Here is a 20,949-nt window from a genome sequence, read left to right as displayed (position 1 = left end):
TATCCCCAAGGATTTTCCTGTTTACTTGTTGACTTGGAGAGGTAACCTTGATCTTGACTCTTGTAACTCTAGGCAGTAGTCTCCTGACTGGCCCAGAGGGACTTTTGGCCAAAGAACGAGAGAACTTAAAGCGATTAAAATGTCTGCGTCGATACCGCCAGCGCTATGGAGTGGAAGCCTTACTGCATAGGCAGTTGAAGGAACGGAGAATGCTGGCCACAGATGGTGCTGCCCAACAGGTAATTTGTGTGTATACCTTTAAGGTATATACGTTCACTTTATTTATTGTTTTTATTTTTTCGAGACGGAGTCTCGCACTGTCACTCGGGCTGGAGTGCAGTGGTGCGATCTCGGCTCACCGAGATCTCTCAACCTCTGCCTCCCAGTTTCAAGCGATTCTCCTGCGTCAGCCTCCCAAGTAGCTGGGATTACAGGCGGCCACCACCACGCGCCTGGCTAATTTTTTTGTATTTTTAGTAGAGATGGGGTTTCACTATGTTGGCCAGGCTGGTCTCCAGTGCCTGACCTCGTGATCTACCCACCTCGGCCTCCCAAAGTGTTGGGATTGCAGACATAAGCCACAGTGCCTGGTCATGTTCACTTTATTTACAAAGATAGAGTAATTGTCAAAACATTATGTCCAGTCTTTTTTTGAGACAGAGTTTCAATCTTGTTGCCCAGGCTGGAGTGCAATGGCGCCGTCTTGGCTCACCGCAGCATCCACCTCCCGGGTTCAAGTGATTCTCCTCCCTCAGCCTCCTGAGTAGCTGGGCTTACAGGCATGTGCCACCATGTCTGGCTAATTTTGTATTTTTAGTAGAGACGGGGTTTCTCCATGTTGGTCAGGCTGGTCTTGAACTCCCTATGTCCAGTCTTGGATCTGAAATCTGACTTTTTGCACTTGGGTTATAGTGAAAGCACTTAGCTTGAAGTCAGGAGTCATGGATTCTAGTGTGAGTCCCCACTGACCAGCTCTATGTCTGCACAGTTAGCTTAACTTTTCTGGGCCTCAGTATTCTCATCTGCATATTGAGTAGTTTGGAAAAGTTTCTAAGTCCTTGGTTCAGATATTCTTCAGTTCAGAAATAAGCACAGGTTAAGCCTAAATTGCTTGGGAATCTTGTTTTAAAAGGTGGGAAGGTAGAATAGGAGCAATTGAATGTCAGGAAGTAAGGTTAATAAGAAGAATAATTAAGTGATCATTCTTAAATTTGTTTTTCAAACCCTTGGTCTCTGTTTCAGTAAGAGTAATTTTGTTTCATTTGTTGAGATTCCACTTAAGGCTGCAATTTCAAAGAGTTCTGTTGGCAAAAGACAAAATTTGTGTTAATTAGGCTATATCACACTTTTAGAATATGGAGAGGTGTATTTGGGATTAAGGTTGACTCATTCTTTATACATTAGGTTTTAAGGTTTTTTGTCTTTTGCATAATATTGGTGAATCTATTTTTGTTAAGTGTTGAATTTCTAGCCTTTAGGATGTGCTTTTCTTATGTTACTATTTTCATCGTAATTGTTTGTATGTTCTTTTGTGGGTCTATTTTATCTGTCTTTTTCCATTTTAGGCCCATACCACTCGTTCCAGTCAGAGGTGCTTGGCCTTTGTGGATGATGTTCGTTGTTCCAATCAGTCTCTTCCAATGACCAGACACTGCCTTACCCGTATCTTTTTACTCTGCCTGTTAAGGCTGTGATTTGCTAGTTTGAAGACTAGTGGGAATCTCTGTGCTAGTTTGCTTAATTGAAGGATTTTGTTTTCCTTTGGCCCTGAATCAAGGCCAGCAGTTTGCTGAAGCTGTTGGTTTCAAGCAGGAGCCTAAAGAATTGTCTTTCTATGGTCTGTTGGCCATTTCATAACTTCGGAAATGTAATGGTCAATTCATTAGAAAGAAACATGAGTCATTTTTCATAGATGTGGGCTAATATTTATTTATAGTCTTAATACTTGGGTCCCAAAATATACATAAAATATTTGTAATTGTCTCAAGGTTTGTGATTTAACTTGCTTATTAGAATCCTAATGCTGTTAAATCTAATTATAAACTTAAAAAATTACTGTTGGTTTTCCACCCCAATTGAAAGGATGATTTTGCACTGTGAACTTCTAGTATTATCCTTTTGTGTAGTTAGGGCCCTCACTTCTGTATTTTATTTTATTTTTTATTTTTTGGAGCTGGAGTTTTGCTCTTGCCTCCCAGGCTGGAGTGCAATGGCGTAATCTCGTGCTTACTGCAACCTCCACCTCGCTGCAACCTCCGCCTCCCGAGTTCAAGCGATTCTCTGAGTAGCTGGGATTACAGGCACGTACCACAACACCCAGCTAAATGTTTGTATTATTAGTAGAGATGGGGTTTCACGATGTTGGCCAGGCTGGTCTCGAACTCCTGACCTCAGGTGATCCACCCGCCTTGGCTTCCCAGAATGCTGGGATTACAGGAGTGAGCCACCGTGCCCAGCTTTTATTTTTTTATTTTTCTTTTTTTGAGACGGGGTCTCACACTGTTATCCAGGCTGGAGTGCAGTGACTCACTCATAGCTCACTGCAGCCTTAACTCCTGGGTCAAGCAATTCTCCCACCTCAGCCTTCTGAATAGCTGGACTATGTGTGTGTGCCACCATGCCTGGCTAATTATTTATTTTATTTTATTATTAATTATATTTTTTGAGACAGAGTCTCGCTGTGTCGCCCAGGCTGGAGTGCAGTGGTGTGATCTCGGCTTACTACAACCTCCGCCTCCTGGGTTTAAGCAATTCTTGTGCGTCATCCTCCTGAGTAGCTGGGATTACAGGCGCGTGCCACCACGGCCGGCTAATTTTTGTATTTTTAGTAGAGACGGGGTTTCACCATGTTGGCCAGGTTGGTCTCATATTCCTGACCTCAAGTGATCTGCCTGCCTCGGCCTCCCAAAGTGCTGGGATTACAGGCATGAGCCACTGCACCTGGCCTATTTTTTTTTTTTTTTATTTTTTGTAGAGACAATTTTCAATATGTTGCCCAGGCTGGTCTCAAACTGCTGGGCTTAAGCAATCTGCCAGTCCTTTCCTCCCCAAATGCTGGGCTTACAGTCATGAGCCACTGTACCTGGCCTTTATAAACTTAAAAAAGAAACTTGACTCTTTAAAAAGTTTTCCTTTTTCAATTTTTTTGAGACAGACTCTTACTCTGTTGCCCAGGTTGGAGTGCAGTGGCATGATGATGGCTCACTGCCGTGATCTGCTGGGCTTAAATGATCTTCCCACCTCAGCCACCAGAGTAGCTGGGACTACAGGCATGTGCTACCACTTCCAGCTAATTTTGTTTAATTTTTGTAGAGAGGATGTGTCACTGTGTTGCCCAGGCTGGTCTCGAACTTCTGAGCTCATGTGATCCTCCCGCCTCAGCCTCCCAAAGTGCTAGGATTACAGGTGTGAGCCACCATGCCCAGTCTCGACTCTTTTATGATAACACTTGGTCACTGTGCCTGGCCTCTAACTTGCATACTTTAAACATCATTCAAATTAGAAGTTTGCTATTTCCAAAAATGAGATGCTTTTTTTTTCTTCTTTTCAATTAATTTGCCTTTGAACCATCATAATGTCTCTTGATTCTGTTAAAGGACTACATTTGGCATTGGGCCTTCACACCTTTTTGAGTTGTTGATTGAATTGTGAAAGTGCTTATTTATTATAGGCCTTGAGAAAAATTTCGCAGTAAAAGCACTTGTTAATTAAATAGGATTGCTGGATTTCATTTGATTGGCAAGAAATGCCAAATATTTGGAAACTAAAACTTATTTTCTTTATTTATTTTAATTTAATTTAATTTTTTTTGAGACAGAGTCTGACTCTGTCACCCAGGCTGGAGTGCAGTACCGCGATCTCAGCTTGCTGCAACCTCCACTCCCCTGGGTACAAGCGATTCTCCTGCCTCAGCCTCCCAAGTAGCTGGGATTACAGGCACCTGCCACCGCGCCCAGCTAATTTTTGTATTTTTAGTAGAGACGGGGTTTCACCATGTTAGCCAGGATGGTCTCGATCTCCTGACCTTGTGATCTGCCTGCCTTGGCCTCCAAAGTGCTGGGATTACAGGCATGAGCCACCGTGCCTGGCCACTTATTTTCTTTAATAGGAAGAGAAGGAGAACCTCTTCTTAGTCTTTTGATAGGAAGCTGATTTTTATTTTGCTTATTAAATATTTTACTAATTTGTTAATTACAACAGATGTCTGAAGAGATTATTGTTCTTGATATATAAAATAGTTGTGCAAAGTAATGAAAAACTCTAAAGATAAATGCTTACAGCCTGGACAATACAGTGAGACCTCATCTCTAAAGAAAAAGAAGAAAGAAAAATTATCTGGTCATGATGGCATGTGACTGTAGTCCTAGCTACCTGGGAGGATTTTTTGAGCCTAGGAGTTTGAAGCTGAAGTGAGTTAGGATCATGCCACTGCATCCCACTGCATTCTACCTTGGGTGACAGAGGAAGACCCTGTCTCTAAAAAAAAAAAAAGGCCGGGCGCAGTGGCTCACACCTGTAATTCCAGCACTTTGGGAGGCCAAGATGGGTGGATCACGAGGTCAGGAGTTTAAGGACCAGCCTGGCCAAGATGGTGAATGAAACCTCATCTCTACTAAAAATACAAAAAAATTTAGCTAGGCATGGTGGCGGGTGCCTGTAATCCTAGCTACTCGGGAGGCTGAGGCAGAGAATTGCTTGAACCCGGGAGGCAGAGGTTGCAGTGAGAGGAAATCGTGCCACTGCACTCAAGCCTGGGCAACAGAGTGAGACTCTGTCTCAAAAAAAAAAAAAACCTGGGTGCGGTGGCTCACGCCTGTAATCCCAGCACTTTGGGATGCCGAGGCGGGCAGATGACGAGGTCAGAAGGTCGAGACCATCCTGGCTAACGGTGAAACGCCGTCTGTACTAAAAATACAAAAATTAGCTGGGTGTGGTGGTGGGTGTCTGTAGTCCCCAGCTACTCAGGAGGCTGAGGCAGGAGAATGGCATGAACCTGGGAGGCGGAGCTTGCAGTGAGCTGAGGTTTTGCGCCACTGCACTCCAGCCTGGGCGACAGAGCGAGACTCTGTCTCAAAAAAAAAAAAAATTTGCTTAAAACATAATTGGGCAAAGGCTATGGGCAGATTTAAAAGAAGATAGAAAAGGCTAATAGGGCCGGGCAAAGTGGCTCTTGCCTGTAATCCCAGCACTTTGGGAGGCTGAGGCGGGTGGATCACCTGAGGTCAGGGGTTTGAGACCAGCTTTGCCAATATGGTGAAACCCCGTCTCTACTAAATATACAAAAATTAGCCGGGTGTGGTGATGGGCGCCCGTAATCCCAGCTATTCAGGATGCTGAGGCAGGAGAATCGCTTGAACCTGGGAGGCGGAGGTTGCGGTGAGCTGAGATCGCGCCATTGCACTCCAGCCTGGGCGACAGAGTGAGACTCTGTCTCGAAAGAAAAAAAAAAAAAAAAAAAAAAGGCTAATAGTTAAAAGTGTGTATCTTCACTATGAATACAGTTGGCCTTTGAACAATTCATGGGGTTAGGGTGCTGACACCCTACACAGTTGAAAATTTGTACATAATTTCTGATTCTCCCAAAATTTAACTGCTAATGGCCTTATGGCTTACTGTTGATCAGAAGCCTTATCAACAACATAGCTTCCTAACACATATTTTATATGTTTATATGTCTTATATATTGTATTCTTAAAATAAACTAGGAAAAAGTGTTACTAAGAAAATCATAAGGAAGAGAAAATATATTTACTATTTATTAAATGGAAGTGGATTATCATAGAGGTCCTTATTCTCATGGTCTTTTTGTTAAGTGTAGGGGGAAGTGTTATTGTCTGTAGGATGGCAGAGGCAGAAGAAAATGCACGTGTAAGTGGACCTGTGCAGTTCAAGCTTGTGTTGTTCAAAGGTCAACTGTAAATAGTAAATAAGGAAAATTTAAAATCTATAAAATTGATATTTGTACATATATTTGTTTTAAAATAAAATTTAAAATACGCAATTTTTCAAAAATGAGTCGTAAATTTCAAAAGTAGGTGAGAGTATGGTGAAATTGACCCTTCTAAATATTGCCAGTAGTAATATAAATAGATAAAAGCTTTTTGGAAAGCAATTGGACAATAATTCATATTTCCTCATATGGTAATTTTTACCTCTGGGAATTTATTTTAAGGAGATAATCAAAGGCAGACCAGTATTTTTACATGAAATATTCGTCCAACTTGAGACAGTCTTAAAATTTTTAGAGCTGGAGAATAGGGAGATAAATTAATGACACAACAGAGTGTGGAATATTTTCATGCATTAAATATATTTAACAAAATTTATGAATGACAGCAAAATGATAGTGACATTCCAGGATATGGAATTCTGTACGGTGTCTGAAATTGCATGAAACCAAATACTGGGAGGGAACAATACAGAAATGTGATAATTTGTGCATGGTGTGGTTGTGAATGCCCTTTTTTCACTGTTCTTTTATTTTTTGGTTTTTTAAGGTGAGCTTGAATTACTTTTATAAGGGAAGAAACTCAGTTTACAGATACTAAGGACTATTTTAGATATTATAATACTGTACTCAAATAGCTTATTAAAATATAAATATAAAGCAAAATTGAAAATGTATTTGAAAAGAGAAGGGAAGTATTTTTTTTCCTTTTATGCTCTTTCCTTTCCACTCCATAGTTGCCTAAGTCACTTACCCTTCCTTAAGTCCTTATCCCAGAGAAAGATGCGACTGCCATTGGTGACCTGTTAACTCTTTACTGTGGTCTAATGGAGACAGCACTCGACTGAAAGTGAAGGACCCAGACTCTAGTTGTAGGTTAACCATTCCCTTCTTTTTACCTCTTTTGCCCCATCTGAAAGGAAAGCGGGTGGAGGATGATGGGGGGAGTCCTTTTTTAGGATATTGTATTAAATACATAAGAGACTTGTGAAAGTCCTTTGAATTCCAGTGAAAAAAAGTTCTTGGCCAGGCGCGGTGGCTTACGCCTGTAATCCTAGCACTTTGGGAGGCTGAGGCGGGCCGATAACCTGAGGTCAGGAGTTAGAGACCAGCCTGGCCAACATGGTGAAACCCTGTCTCTGCTACAAGTATGAAAATCAGCCGGGTGTGATGGCAGGCGCCTGTAATCCCAGCTACTTTGTAGTCTGCAGCAGGAGAATCTCTTGAACCCAGGAGTCAGAGGTTACAGTGAGCCGAGATCGCGCCACTGCATTCTAGCCTGGGTGACAGAGCGAGACTTCGTCTAAAAAAAAGTTCTGGGTGAAACATTTAATGGATAATATTTTAAATATTAATAATTTAAGAGTGGGCTTCTTAAGCACATTAGATATTGCTTAGATTTTCTTAAGCACATAGTGCAAATCTGATGATTCCCATTAGATTCATATGTTTATTCATTTGGTCATTCAATAAATATTTGTTTGCCTTGTACTATCTTCTGTTTCTTTAGAGTAGTGGTTTTCAACTGGGGGCCATTTTGTTTTCCAGTTGGCAATGTGTGGAGAAATTTTTGGTTGTTATAACTCAGAGATGGAGGTGCTACTGACAGCTAGTGGATAGAGGCCAGGCATGCTGCTATATATCCTTCTTCCAACAAAGATGTACTTGGCCCACAATGTTGGTAGTGCCACAGTTGTCACACCCTGCTTGAGAGTTTAGTTATTTCCAAGTATGCATTGAAAGAAATAGCTTTATTCAAGGAAGTTTATATGGTTTTAAAAATTATAATGTATATTAGATTTTTTTATTTAAAAAATTACCATAAAAGTTTTGAGTTGAAAATTATAACTCCATAATTCAGGTACTATCAGTTTATAGAAAAATTGTGTTTTCTGGTTAAAAATAAGTCAAATTTTAATATAACGTTTATTAATCTAGGATAATAACCAGGTAGTTAACAGATTTCAAGAAATGGTAGCATTTGCATAAAATGTGTTTTGTAAAGTAACTTGAATTTTATTGTATCTAATCATCTCAATTTTGATTCATCCTACAGAGCTTCTTTGCTAACTTGGAAATATAGCCCTTTTCTTCTTCTACCTTTAACAAAAGTTGTTAATAGAGTCCTTGGAGCGTTTCTAGAATACTTTTTTTTTTTCAAAGGGCCTTCATAAGCAAAATTTTCTTCTTCCTTTAGGATCATAAAAGGATTCCTCTGTACTAGCACACTCCCCTAAAAAAAAAAAGGCATGGATATTTAATTTCTTGTTAGGATATGATACCTAGTGACTTTTACTAGAGCTCTGTTTCCCCCTATTCGAGTGGTGCTTTAAATGAATTTATCATGTAATCATCTTCTGAAGCAAGGTCCAAGAAATTGTTGCAAACTTTGCCAGTCTGCTAAGGGAGCAGACACATTGTATCGCTTGACTGTTTTGGAAGGGCTGTTTCGGGGCATTTTCAAGGCTATTTGCATTTGCCACTAAATGTTTCTTCTGAATACGTGTGTGTTGCTAGGAGTGTTACTGCTACTTGCTTAAGAGAGAATGGGATGGTGTCTAGTTTAAATGACCAGGATCCTGAAAAGGAGGTTGGAGACAAGTTTTAAATTACTGGTAGAGCTAGAATTTGATGCTAGTAAATGACATTTATTTTGAGAAGTAACTTTAAAAATTGCTAACTGCATTTGGTATTCTGTATCAAATGTAGTTGTAATTTATCTTGTATAGTCCAGACCTTGAGTTTTATGTGGCAGACAATGCTATTTGTATTTTACCTTTCGATAGATTGTGTTTTATTTCCCTTGACCATTTTTCTACAGATATTTGTCAGGATACGAATCAGGTTCTCTTCAAGTGCTGCCAGGGATCTGAAGAGGTACCCTGCAACAAACCTGTTCCTGTAAGCCTCTCTGAGGATCCCTGCTGCCCACTGCATTTCCAGTTGCCTCCTCAGATGTATAAGCCCGAGCAGGTACTGTCTGTGCCAGACGATCTGGAAGCCGGCCCCATGGATCTGTACTTGAGTGCTGCTGAGCTTCAGCCCACTGAGAGTTTACCTCTGGAGTTCAGTGATGTAAGTTAGAGAAGCTCTGCTCTGGTTCAGGCCCTTGAGACAAAGCCTTATTTATTAATGGTGAGAATAGGTTAGTCTTTGTGGTTAGGAGAATCGACAAAGTTTTTGAAGTGATATATACATATAGTTGTATTTGTATGTTAGCATATTCATTTAGAGAAATCTACCCTACCTTATATTTTTTTCCAGACTCTTCCCATACCTTTTTAGGGATACAATTTACATACTATAAATTGCACTCTTTGAAAATGTATAATTGAGTGATTTTTGGTATATTCACAAAGTTAGGCAACTACCACCACTATCTAATTTCAGAAGGTTTTCACTATCTCCAAAAGAAACTCAGTACTTATTATGACACTCTTCATTTTCTTCTCCCCCCAGCCCCTGGCCACCACGAATCTACTTTTTGTCTCTGATTTTGCTTATTCTGGACATTTCATATCAATGTAATAGTATATGTATACTTTTGTGTCTTGCTTGTTTCACTTAGCATGTTTTCAAGGTTTATCCATACTATAATATGTATCAATACTTCATTCCTTTTTGTGACTGAATTAATATTCCATTGTTTGGAAATACCATGGTTTAAAAATCTAACAGTTGATGGATATTTGTGCTGTTTCTACTTTCTGGCTATTAAGGAATATACTGTTAAGAACTTTTGAGACAGTTTCTGTCGGTGGCATGAGCCACCACACCCAGCTTAGTTATCATTTTTATAACATTTTTTTTTTTTTTTAATTGGGGTCTTGCTCTGTTGCTCAGGCTGGAGTGCAGTGGTATGATCATGGCTCACTGCAGCCTCGAACTCCTGGGCTTAAGTGATGCTCCTGCCTCAGCCTCCCAAGTAGCTGGGACTATAGGTTTATGCCACCATGCCCAGCCAATTTTTTATTTTTTGTGTAGATGAGGTCTCCCTATGTTGCATGGGCTGGTCTTCAACTCCTAGGCTCAAGTGATCCTCTTACCTTGGCCTCAAGTGATCCTCCTACCTTGGCCTCCCAAAGTGCTGGGGTTACAAGCGTGAACCACTGTGCCCGGCCACTATAACTTGGCTTTTTTTTTTAGACTGAGTCTCGTTGTGTTGTTCAAGCTGGAGTGCAGTGATGTGATCTCAGCTCACTGCAGCCTCTGCCTCCGGGGTTCAAGTGATTCTTGTGCTTCACCCTCCTGGGTAGCTGGGATTACAGGTGTGCGCCAGCAGGCCTTGCTAATTTTTGTATTTTTTGTAGAGACAGGGTTTCACCATGTTGGCCAGGCTGGTCTCTTAACTCCTGGCCTCAAGTGATCCGCTCACCTTGGCATCCCAAAGTGCTGGGATTATAGGCATGATTCACCACTCCTGGCCTATAACTGTTAATGATAACTTTGGTGATTTTACTTGTGGGAAGACTAGGCATCAGATATTAATATGAGTAAAAACACAGCCGTTCATTCTGGATATTTGCTTGTTTTCTGTGCTTTGATGCAAGGGTGGTTGGCAAGTAGTAACTTAACACCTTAATCTTAACTGCTTTTGAGTTCCTTCTCTCTCATTCTCTATTGCTGGTTTTGGAGATAGTAACAAAACGTGGATTCTCTTATTTTATCTTTATTTATTTTTTGAGACAGAGTCTTGGTCTGTCGCCCAGACTGGAGTGCAGTGGCATGATCTCGGCTCACTGCAGCCTTCACCATCTGGGTTCAAGCAATTCTCCTGTTCCTGCCTCCCGAGTAGCTGGGATTACAGGTGTGTGCCACCATGTCTGGCTAATTTTTGTATTTTTTAGTAGAGATGGGGTTTCGCCAGTTGGCCGGGCTGGTCTCGATCTCCTGACCTCAGGTGATCCACTCGCCTCAGCCTCCCCAAAGTGCTGAGATTACAGACCTGAGACACCGTGCCCGACTGAAAACATGGATTCTCTTTATATCCTGATACTTTAGTTTTTAAAACACTCCTGTTTTAATCGGCATTTTTGCTGATTTTCTTATTTTAGGTTCCTTTTCCCAATTTAAAATCTTATAAAAGACAACACTTTGTATATATGAGAAAAGCCTTTTCTGAAAACATACATTCCATTATTATCTTCAGATTTGGATGCCTTTTGCTTCAGTGTTTAAATCATTCCAAGCTAATCATTATTATTTTTGACAGAGTCTCGCTTTGTCACCTAGGCTGGAGTGCATTGGCATGATCTCGGCTCACTGCACCCTCTGCCTCCTGGGTTCAAGTGATTCCCTGGTCTAAGCTTTCCGAGTAGTTGGGATTACAGGTGTGCCCCACCGTGCCTGGCTAATTTTTGTATTTTTAGTAGAGACAGGGTTTCGCCATGTTGGCCAGGCTGGTCTTAAGCTCCTGGCCTCAAGTGATTCGCCCACCTTGGCCTCCCAAAGTGTTACGATTACAGGCGTGAGCCACCGTGCCCATTCCAAGCTAATTATTTATATAAGAATTGCACATGGGCCGGGTGCGGTGGCTCACGCTTGTAATCCCAGCACTTTGGGAGTCCGAGGCGGGCAGATCACCTGAGGTCAGGAGTTCAAGACTAGCCTGGCCAACATGGTGAAACTCCGTCTCTACAAAAAATACAAAAATTAACTGGATGTGGTGGCACTCACCTGTAATCCCAGCTACTGGGGAGGCTGAGGCAGGAGAATTGCTTGAACCCAGGAGGTGGAGGTTGCAGTGAGCCAGGATTCTGCCATTGCACTCCAGCCTGGGTAACAAGAGTAAAACTCTGTCTCACACACATGCGCGCGCGCACACACACACACACACACAAATTGCACATAGTAAAAGAATGGGAGAAAACAGATTTATAGTCTTAATGGTATGAGAACACTGGTTTCTGTGGGTAGTACAGAAGTTTCCAACTCACCTGAAATGAATGGTAGGTTGAGTGTATCCTATGCCCTATGTTTCTGCTTAAATTGAGCAGCTTTATTTCATTATTTTTTTTTTGAGACAGAGTCTTGCTCTGTCACCCAGACTGGAGTGCAGTGGTGCAGTCTCGGCTCACTGCAACCTCTGCCTCCTGGGTTCAAGCAATTCTCCTGCCTCAGGGTCCTGAGTAGCTGGGACTACAGGTATGTGCCACGATGCCTGGCTAATTTTTGTATTTTTAGTAGAGACGGGGTTTCACCATTTTGGCCAGGCTGGTAGTTTTTTGTGGAGACGGGATTTCACCATGTTAGCCAGGATGGTCTCAATCTCTTGACCTCGTGATCCGCCCGCCTCGGCCTCCCAAAGTCTTAGGATTGCAGGTGTGAGCCACCACGCCCGGCCTGAGCAGCTTTAAGTAGATTTTTAAATTATATATATTCTTTAATGTGAAGATGTTGTGATTCTCATTTTTAGTGATTAGTACACCAAAAAATGCGAAAGGATTGCAAATTCTTAGATTTATTTAAAAGCATAGAACTAAGCTTCTCGTGAAGCCAGATGAATAGAAACACAGAGCATCTATAAACTGGATTAGACATGGGGGGTACAAACCTCCTGGATATTTTTAATTCTTAGGAAGAAGGAGAATTTAGCACCAGACTCTTGAAAAAATTTAGCACCAGACTCTTGAAAAGCAGTGTCATGAAAGTTAGTTTGATATATTGTTTGAGTTTGTATTGCCTTAGGCCCTGAATCAAGACCAATGGTTTGCTGTAGCTGTTGGTTTCAAACAGGAGCTAAGAGTGGTGTCTTCCTGGTGGTCTGTTGGCTATTCAGTATTCCAGTGCGAATTGCCAGTTCAGTTGGAAGAAACAGTCTAGAATGTAATGTCATTTTTTTTTTCCAGAGCAAAACTATGTTAGGCTTAAGAACCAGGGAATTGGCCGGGTGTGGTGGCTCATACCTGTAATCCCAGCACTTTGGGAGGCTGAGGCGGGCCAATCACTGGGTCAGGAGAGCGAGGCCATCCTGGCTAACATGGTGAAACCCTGTCTCTACTAAAAATACTAAAAATTAGCTGGGTGTGGTGGCACACGCCCATAGTCCCAGCTACTTGGGAGGCTGAGGCAGGAGAATCACTTGAACCCAGGAGGTGGAGGTTGCAGTGAGCCGAGATCGCATCACTGCACTCCAGCCTGGGCGACAGAGCAAGACTCTGTCTCAAAAAAAACAAAAAAACAAAAAAAAAACCAGGTTGTTGCTCTGTCGGGATAGGGACTTAACCAAAATAATATTTCCTAGCCATTCAGAGGAACTGTGAGTTTTCTGTCGTCCTTCCTTTCTTCCTACCTTCTCCCTTTCCCCTGTTGGAGCTTGTTTGCTTGCTTTCTGGCTGTTAGGATGTTAATCAGGCTATCTTGTATTGCCCAGCAATATTTAATTTTAACGTAGCATTGTTCATATTTAAATTAATCACTGGTGAACTTACATGTTGATTACAGGTAGCCTCAGAGAGAATATGCTTTTTTAAAAAATATTTTTTTAATTGTAGTAAAACATACATAACAAAATTTTACTCTTTTAACCTATGTATGTATGTATGTAGGTGGGTAGGTAGAGATGGAGTCTTGCTTTGTCACCCAGGCTGGTCTTGAATTCCTGGCATCAAGTGATCCTCCCACTTCGGCTTTCCAAGGTGTTGTGATCATAGGCATGAGCCACTGCACCTGGCCATTTTTAAGTGTATAAGTCAGTGGTGGTATGAACATTTACCATGTTGTACAGCTATCACCATTTTCTGTTCCAGAACTTTTTCATCAACCCAAATAGAAACTTTGTACTTTTTAAACAGTAACTCTCTCCTTTCCCTTTCCCCTGTTCCCTACTATTCTCCGTTTCTACTTTGTGTTTTTGTGAATTTTCCTGGAATTTTTTTTTTTTTTTTTTGAGACAGGGTCTGGCTCTGCCATCCAGGTTGGAGTGCAGAGGCGCAATCTCGGCTCACTGCAGCCTCTGCGTCCCAAGCTCGAGGGATCTTCCCACCTCAACCTCCAGAGTAGCTGGGACTACAGGTGTGTGCCACCGCTCCTGGCTAATTTTTGCAGTTTTCGTAGAGACGGTTTCACCATGTTGCCCAGGCTGGTCTTGAACTCCTGGGCTCAAGCAATCTGCCTGCCTTGGCCTCCCACAGTGCTGGGATTACAGGGGTGGTGGCCAGAATTTTGTTTTTTAATCCACTATATTGGTCTATGTTTTACACTTGGCAGCAAAAGCTCTCAGTGCTTTTGGATCTTGTTTCGTTTGTTGGACATTCTTGTAAAATTTTTTTTTAAATTAAAGGTAGGCTAGGGTTGAGGGAGACAGCAGAGTATTGCTTTAAAGTTTGCTGAAAAACATGCCAACTTTATTACTGTTTCCCTTGGTATTGCTGATGGGCTTTTCTCTTTTTTCTAGGACTTGGATGTTGTGGGTGATGGTATGCAGTGTCCTCCTTCACCTTTGCTTTTTGATCCTTCACTAACCCTTGAAGATCATTTAGTCAAAGAAATTGCTGAAGACCCAGTGGATATTTTGGCAAGTGAAGAACAGCCCCACTTGTTTCCCTCATGTAGTGACCTGGCCAGGCAGAGGGTTCCCTGCTGGATAGCATGTACTCCTGCAGGGGAGTGGGGTGTCATCACTAGTATAAAGATGCTCCACATGTCTCTCACTCATTGAATACCATATAAGCAAAGCACTTTTAAAAATGCCGTACTCTGCTCCTGTGTATGCTTGTTGCTGTAGTTCTCCAGATGGGCTCTTAGAACACCTAATGGCCCCTGATCCTGATATCCCAGAGTAGGACATACATTTATTTAAATAAAAGCTTGAGACAAGGAATCTAGGGAAATCGTACCTTCTGAGGGAGAGTTCATCACTGAAATTGTTCTCACTGTAGAAGGACCAGTAAAGTAATGTGATCTGAGTTCTGTCCGTGAGCCTTGGACACTGGGTAGAATTCCAGTGGCCCTGACTGAAGACCAGCAGTTGTACTGTGGCTGTTGGTTTCAAGCAGAGGCCTAAAGGACTGTCTTCCTGTGGTCTGTTGGCTGTTCTGGGACCTCAGCAGGGAATGGCTATTTCATTTGGAAGAAACAACCTATAGTTCACCATCCCATTGGAAGAGGCTCAGGAATAGGCTCTTCCAAGGGACTAGGATAGCTAATATGGGAAGAGCATCTGTCCAGAATTAATTAATTTCTGTTGTATTGTTCTTATTGCTAGTATAAGTGGCCACTGATAAGTCAGATTCATACTTCAGACCACAGTGAATGAATTTCTAACTGAAGTGCCTTTATTTCTTTTAACAGGGCCAGATGCAGATGGCTGGAGATGGGTGCAGATCCCAGGGATCTCGAAATTCTGAGAAAGGCTCTGCACCATTGTCTCAGAGTGGATTGGCTACTGCAAATGGGAAGCCAGAACCCACTTCTATTAGTTGATAGTTTGTTTGGGGAACCATTTTACTTTGGTGGATTTAAATTTCTCGTTCTTCAAAGAAGTATTTCTGATCATCTCTCACAAAACACAGGCAACCCAGACTACCTTGTTTTTCTTCTGGATTGAGTATTATAGTCAAACGTAAAGCCAAATTTTGAGGACATGGACCGTGGGTTTCTTCCCACTCAGGGCAAGGAAGAGAAAGAGAGATAATCCCTATCAAAGCTTCTGGGATTATTTGGGAGTATACCTAAAAGGAAAGTGACATCTTTGTAATGAGATTTCCCAAGTCATGGATAGAAATCCACCTGAGTAGCTAGGTGGGAGCTGTCTTTGTGAGTGGTGTCTTTGAGATACTGACAGCCGTAATATTGGTTATCTCTATCTAAAGACCTGCAGTTTAGCTTTTCTTCACCTCTACTTATTGGGCAATCTTTAACCCCTTTCCCTGGTGAACTCTGGCTTTTATCCTCTGAGAAAACAGCCCACAGGACTGGGTCCTCGTTATCCATCTTGCTTTTAACCTATGTAAATTTCTGTGGTTGCTATCTTATGTAAAATATAGTAAAAATTTATTGTATATAGTTTCTATTAAATGTTAAAGAAAATGTTGTGAAAATATCAAACAGTCACCTGAATTGAATGCATGTTTTGTTTGAGAATATAGTCTCTTTTTCGCGGTTTTAGGGACCTGTCTCTGATGGGAAAGGGAAGTTGGGACAGATGATACTTCCATCCCAAGAAGTAAATAAATCTTCAGTAGATCATTTTGGTTTTGCTTTGAAGGAAGAAGTAAATGAAAAGGGGCAGGACTTATTAAAGCCCATCAGTTCCGAATATCTTTCTTCTTTTTACCCTCCACTCTGTGTCTCCTACACCCACTCCCATTTCTCACGATTAATGCCAATGCCATCTCTGCCAGGCCTGGTGGCTTACGCCTGTAATCCCAGCACTTTGGAAGGCTGAGGTAGGCGGATCACTTGAGCTCAGGACTTCAAGACCAGTCTGGGCAACATGGTGAGACCCTGTGTCTATATTTTTAAATTTTAAATAATTATTAAAAAAAAAAATAATCCTAATACCATCTCAAAATTCTCTAGTGGTAGGAATGTACTTAAAACAGAGAAATTGGGCCTGATGCTGGATCACTAAGATAGACATAGATAGGTATTGTCAAGATCGTTTTGACACTGAATCTTAGAGCAGGGTTAAAATAGAAGTTCAGTTAGGGTTGAGGTACCTACGCTAGAAATTGTCTTATTTCTGTACTACATTATGACAAGGAGGGTGAAAGATTACTTTCTATAAGAACTGAAATGGGCACAGAATGGCTTACAGTTACACCATCATCTTAACTAAGCATTTACATTCAGAGAATGGTCGAAAGTAACTCATAAAAGGCCTATCAGATGAACCACTGGGGAGATTGCCTTTACTAGGTCTTCCAGTGATACTGTTTTTAAGTTTGTAGTTTCCACTGCTTTTTTGATTCACTAGTCTAGTACTTTTTTTTTTTTTTTTTGAGACAGAGTCTGGCTCTGTCGCCTAGGCTGGAATGCCGTGGCTCAATCTCGGCTCACTGCAACCTGCATCTCCTAGGTTCAAATGATTCTCCTGCCTCAGCCTCCTGAGTAGCTGGGTTTACAGGCATGCGCCACCATGCCTGGTTATATTTTATATTTTTAGTAGAGATGGGGTTTTGCCATGTTGGCCAGGCTGGTCTCGAACTCCTGACCTCAGCCTCCCAAAATGCTAGGATTATAGGTGTGAGCCACCATGCCTAGCCTAGTCTAGTGCATTTTATACTTTATCCACAAAGACAAACATTACTTTTTATTTATGTGTTTGTTTATATTTGAGATGTGATCTGACTATGTCACCCAGGCTGGAGAGCAGTGTCATGATTATAGTTCACTGCAGTCTCAAACTGGGCTCAAGCCATTCTGCTTCAGCCTCTTAAATCTGGGACTTACGTACCATCATGCCTAGCTAAGACAGACGTTACTTCTTACACAGCTGTGAGCTTGAACATAACTGCTCAGATATCCTCTTCCTGTTGTTTAAAAAAATGTAATTTACAGACCACTAACATATATATCACCTAGCATGATTGCTAAAAAGTAAATTAATAGGCCCGTCAGCACTTTCTGGGGAATGAGGGCCAGGGAATCTACTCTTAGTACCTCAGAAATTCTGATAGCCACGCATGCTTGCAGACTCAAATGTGAGTTTTGGGAAGGCTATGTTTGGCTACCATTCTCCAAGGTTCTGGCTCTCATTAGGTGCGGAGAAAACAGGAAGAGGGGGTAGGAGGGGCCCCAGGCTGCACCATGTTACTGAGAAAGTTTTGGCCCTGGTAATGAGTCTCTAAACAAAGGTCTGTTAGAAGAAATGGCCTAATACCCTTGTTGTGCTCAGTCACTGGCAGCAACCTGAGGGAAGTGTGATACCTTGGTAGATCCAAAGGTTAGGATGCTGGAAGCTGTCAGTTAACTGCAGCTCATTCTCTTGAAGTCGGGGCGGCATACCTCCATGGCTACAGCCTTTTGTCAGATCCACTTCTCCCATGCATGTTCGTGATTCCTGGGGGCCTTTTAAAGGAGAAACTTAGGGGTGCAAATTATAGCCCTCATAGCTGCAGTTTGTCTTGGGGGCTGTAACTGGTAATCATCTCCCCTCTCTACTATACATTCTAAATTCCGTCAGTTATTACGATGGTAGGTCTTGGTTTGCTTGGTGGTGTGAACCTACCTTCATTACTTGCAAGTCTTGAGCCTTTGGTAATCATACCCTTCTCAGGTTAGGGTTGCTGCACGTGTTAATTCAGTTGCAGTTGTGTGAGGGAGTACCAACTGTATAGGCAGAATAATCATCCCAAAGATGTCCTCATCCTAATCCCTGGGATCTGTGAATATGTTACTGTAAAATGGCAAAAAGAACTTAAGATGTGGTCAAGGTTAAGGGTTTTGAGATGGAGAATAGCCTGGATTATCCAGGTGGGCCCAATATAATCATGAATCCTTAAAAGCAGAGAACCTTTCCCAGCTGTGATCAGAAGCAATAGCGTGGGAAGGTTTCAGTGACCTGTTGGTTCTGGATGTGTGCAAAGACTGGAGAGAGGTCTTTAGTTGTTAAGGATGACCCCTCTATACCAAAACTGACAGCCAGCAAGGAACTGTCTTAGAAAACCTGCCTGCTTCACTCCTTTATGCTTCATATGTGACTCCTGGTTTAGGCCCTCATCCTTTCTCTTGAGAAAGGCAGTCGTCTCCTAGTTGGTCTCTCAGTCTTACCCTTTTTCAATTCATACTGCAGCCAGAATGATCTTAAAAACTTTATCCTGTCTCTCACTGCTTATGACAACCCCTAGCCTTCAGTTACACCTCATTGTTGTCAGGAAAAAAAAACAACAACCAGCTGCTTTAGCATGGCATTTAAGACTTCATAATCTGATCATATTTATCTATGGGCAGTCATCCTGAAATGTTCTTTCTCTTACAGGCTATTCTCCAGCGATTCTTGGATTTATTTGAAAAGGAAACATTGAAATGTAGCCAAGTACATGGGGTTTGAATTCAGAAGGACCTGGATTGAATCCTGGTTTTGCCACTCACTCTGAGAACTTTGTGACTTCCAGAGAATCACTACCTCTCTGAACCTCAGTTTTCTCAACTGTGTAATAGGGGTAACACTCACCTAGAAGTATTGTGAGATAAAGTGAAAAACAAAGAATTAGAAACTCAGAAACATATAAACCCTCAGAAAATGGTAACTTATTATTTTAAAAGTATAAGTTCTCTCTTCTCAGCTCAGGCATCACTTCATCCAAGTTTTTCAATGATTAGTTAGTGCTGACATTGAATGAATACAAGCAAACTGGCAAATCCAGCCATGTCTATAGGTTCATTCATTTGTAAGGGAAAAGTACAATTCTGTAGACAAGACAGTAACTCAGTCTTCATGTTTACAGTTAAATATTTAATCTGCTGACTTACTATTATAAGTAGCAGTGCCTATACAGCTTGTATTATTTTGCCTTGCTCCCCTCTCAGCAAAGTTGTAAGATTCATCCTCCCTGTCTACATAAAGATGTTTTCATTTATTTTCATTACTACATATAGAAATTTAATACTTTTTTTTCTTTCTGTCTTTTTTTTTTTTTTTTTTGGAGACAGAGTCTCGCTGTGTTGCCAGGCTGGAGTGCAATGGTGTGATCTCGGCTCACTGCAACCTACGCCTCCTGGGTTCAAGTGATTCTCATGTCTCAGCCTCCTGAGTAACTGGGACTTACTACACTATTATTATTCTACTATGTGTAGAATTTTACTACATGACTACATCACTATTTATTCACTGTAACGTTGAGAGACAATTGTTTCCAGTTTTGGATATTTCAAGAATTAGTCATTGATATTTTTGTATATTAACGGCCGGGCACGGTGGCTTACACCTATAACCAGTGCTTTGAGAAGCTGAGGTGGGAAGATTGCTTGAGTCCAGGAGTTCCAGATCAGCTCAGGCAACATAGTGAGACCCTGTCTCTATAAAAATAAAAAATAAAAAAGCTGGGCATGGTGGTGTGTGCCTGTAGTCCCAGCTACTTAGGAGGCTGAGATGAGAGGATCTCTTGAACCCAGGAGTTTGAGGTTACAATGAGCTGTGATCTTACACTCCAGCTTGGGTGATACCAATACCCTGTCGCTTTAAATTAAACAAAAAAACTGAACATGTATATAGCTGTTGCACATGTGCCTACATATCTCTGTGGGATGCCCAGCAGTGTAATTTGGGTCATAGGGTAGATGTATTTATAGCTTTACTAGATAATGTAAAGCTAGTTCTCCATAGGGGTTTAACCAATTTATTTTATTTTTTGAGGTGGGGAATCTTGCTTATGTTGTCCAGGCTGTCCTGGAACTCCTGGGCGCAAGTGATCCTTCTGCCTCAACCTCCCAAGAAGCTGGGAATACAGGCGTGTGCCATGATGCCCAGCTGGAGTTTGTTTTTGTGTATAAGGGAGGTAGAGATCCAATTCTTTTTTTCCCATGTGACTGTCTGTCACGTGGTTTTTCTCTGCTCCCATGCAGTGCCAATTTTGTCAAATGGTCTGATTTTGGGCTCTCTGTTGGGTTCCATTGGTCTGTTTTTGTATCTCTGTTAACATTACACTATTAGAATTACTTTTGTTTTATAATAAGTAATGATTTCTGTCTGGTATAGCAAATTATCCTACTTGGTTCTTTTAAAGGAATGTTGTGCTGGTTTTTACACTGTTGTTTGCTGGGGCTAGAACTCTGCAAATCACATTTCTCCTTTGCCAGCTGGCTGGCCTGTAGGGACTACTAAAGCCAGGTTGTAGGGCTAGAAGAGACATTTTTCTTTTTCTTTTTTTTTTCTTCAAGATGGGTCTCACTTTGTTGCCCAGGCTGGAGTGCAGTGGTGCCATCTCGGCTCACTACAACCTCTGCCTGCCAGGTTCAAGCTATTCTCCTGCCTCAGCCTCCTGAGTAGCTGGGATTACAGGTGCCTGCCATCACACCCAGCTAATTTTTGTATTTTTAGTAAGAGAATGGGTTTCACC

General features: G+C 41.7%; 1 protein-coding gene and 3 non-coding genes across 12 annotated transcripts in view; all 4 read left to right on the top strand.

The window, feature by feature from the left end:
* The window catches only part of KANSL2 (KAT8 regulatory NSL complex subunit 2), a 29,040-nt gene extending 13,046 nt beyond the window's left edge, over positions 1–15,994 (top strand). For 2 of the 9 annotated variants that reach the window (XM_054526452.2, XM_054526451.1), the window contains exons 6-10: positions 77–239; positions 1,566–1,662; positions 8,769–8,920; positions 14,343–14,462; positions 15,239–15,994. In XM_054526452.2, the coding sequence (XP_054382427.1) occupies positions 77–239; positions 1,566–1,662; positions 8,769–8,920; positions 14,343–14,462; positions 15,239–15,370 (664 nt within the window). In that variant the 3' untranslated portion in view covers positions 15,371–15,994. 9 annotated transcript variants of the gene reach the window in all.
* On the top strand, positions 1,762–1,898 carry LOC112135974 (small nucleolar RNA SNORA2/SNORA34 family). The gene has a single exon (XR_002917190.1). It is a non-coding gene; the product is annotated as a small nucleolar RNA SNORA2/SNORA34 family (small nucleolar RNA).
* On the top strand, positions 12,632–12,766 carry LOC112135975 (small nucleolar RNA SNORA2/SNORA34 family). Its single transcript, XR_002917191.1, has one exon. It is a non-coding gene; the product is annotated as a small nucleolar RNA SNORA2/SNORA34 family (small nucleolar RNA).
* LOC112135976 (small nucleolar RNA SNORA2/SNORA34 family) lies at positions 14,892–15,028 on the top strand. The gene has a single exon (XR_002917192.1). It is a non-coding gene; the product is annotated as a small nucleolar RNA SNORA2/SNORA34 family (small nucleolar RNA).
* Positions 15,995–20,949: the final 4,955 nt, after the last annotated feature.

Source organism: Pongo abelii, chromosome 10 (assembly GCF_028885655.2).
Source record: "Pongo abelii isolate AG06213 chromosome 10, NHGRI_mPonAbe1-v2.0_pri, whole genome shotgun sequence".
Classification (NCBI taxonomy): Eukaryota; Metazoa; Chordata; class Mammalia; order Primates; family Hominidae; genus Pongo; species Pongo abelii.
Note: the sequence above shows the minus strand (reverse complement) of the source record. Positions and strands in the feature narration are given on the sequence as shown.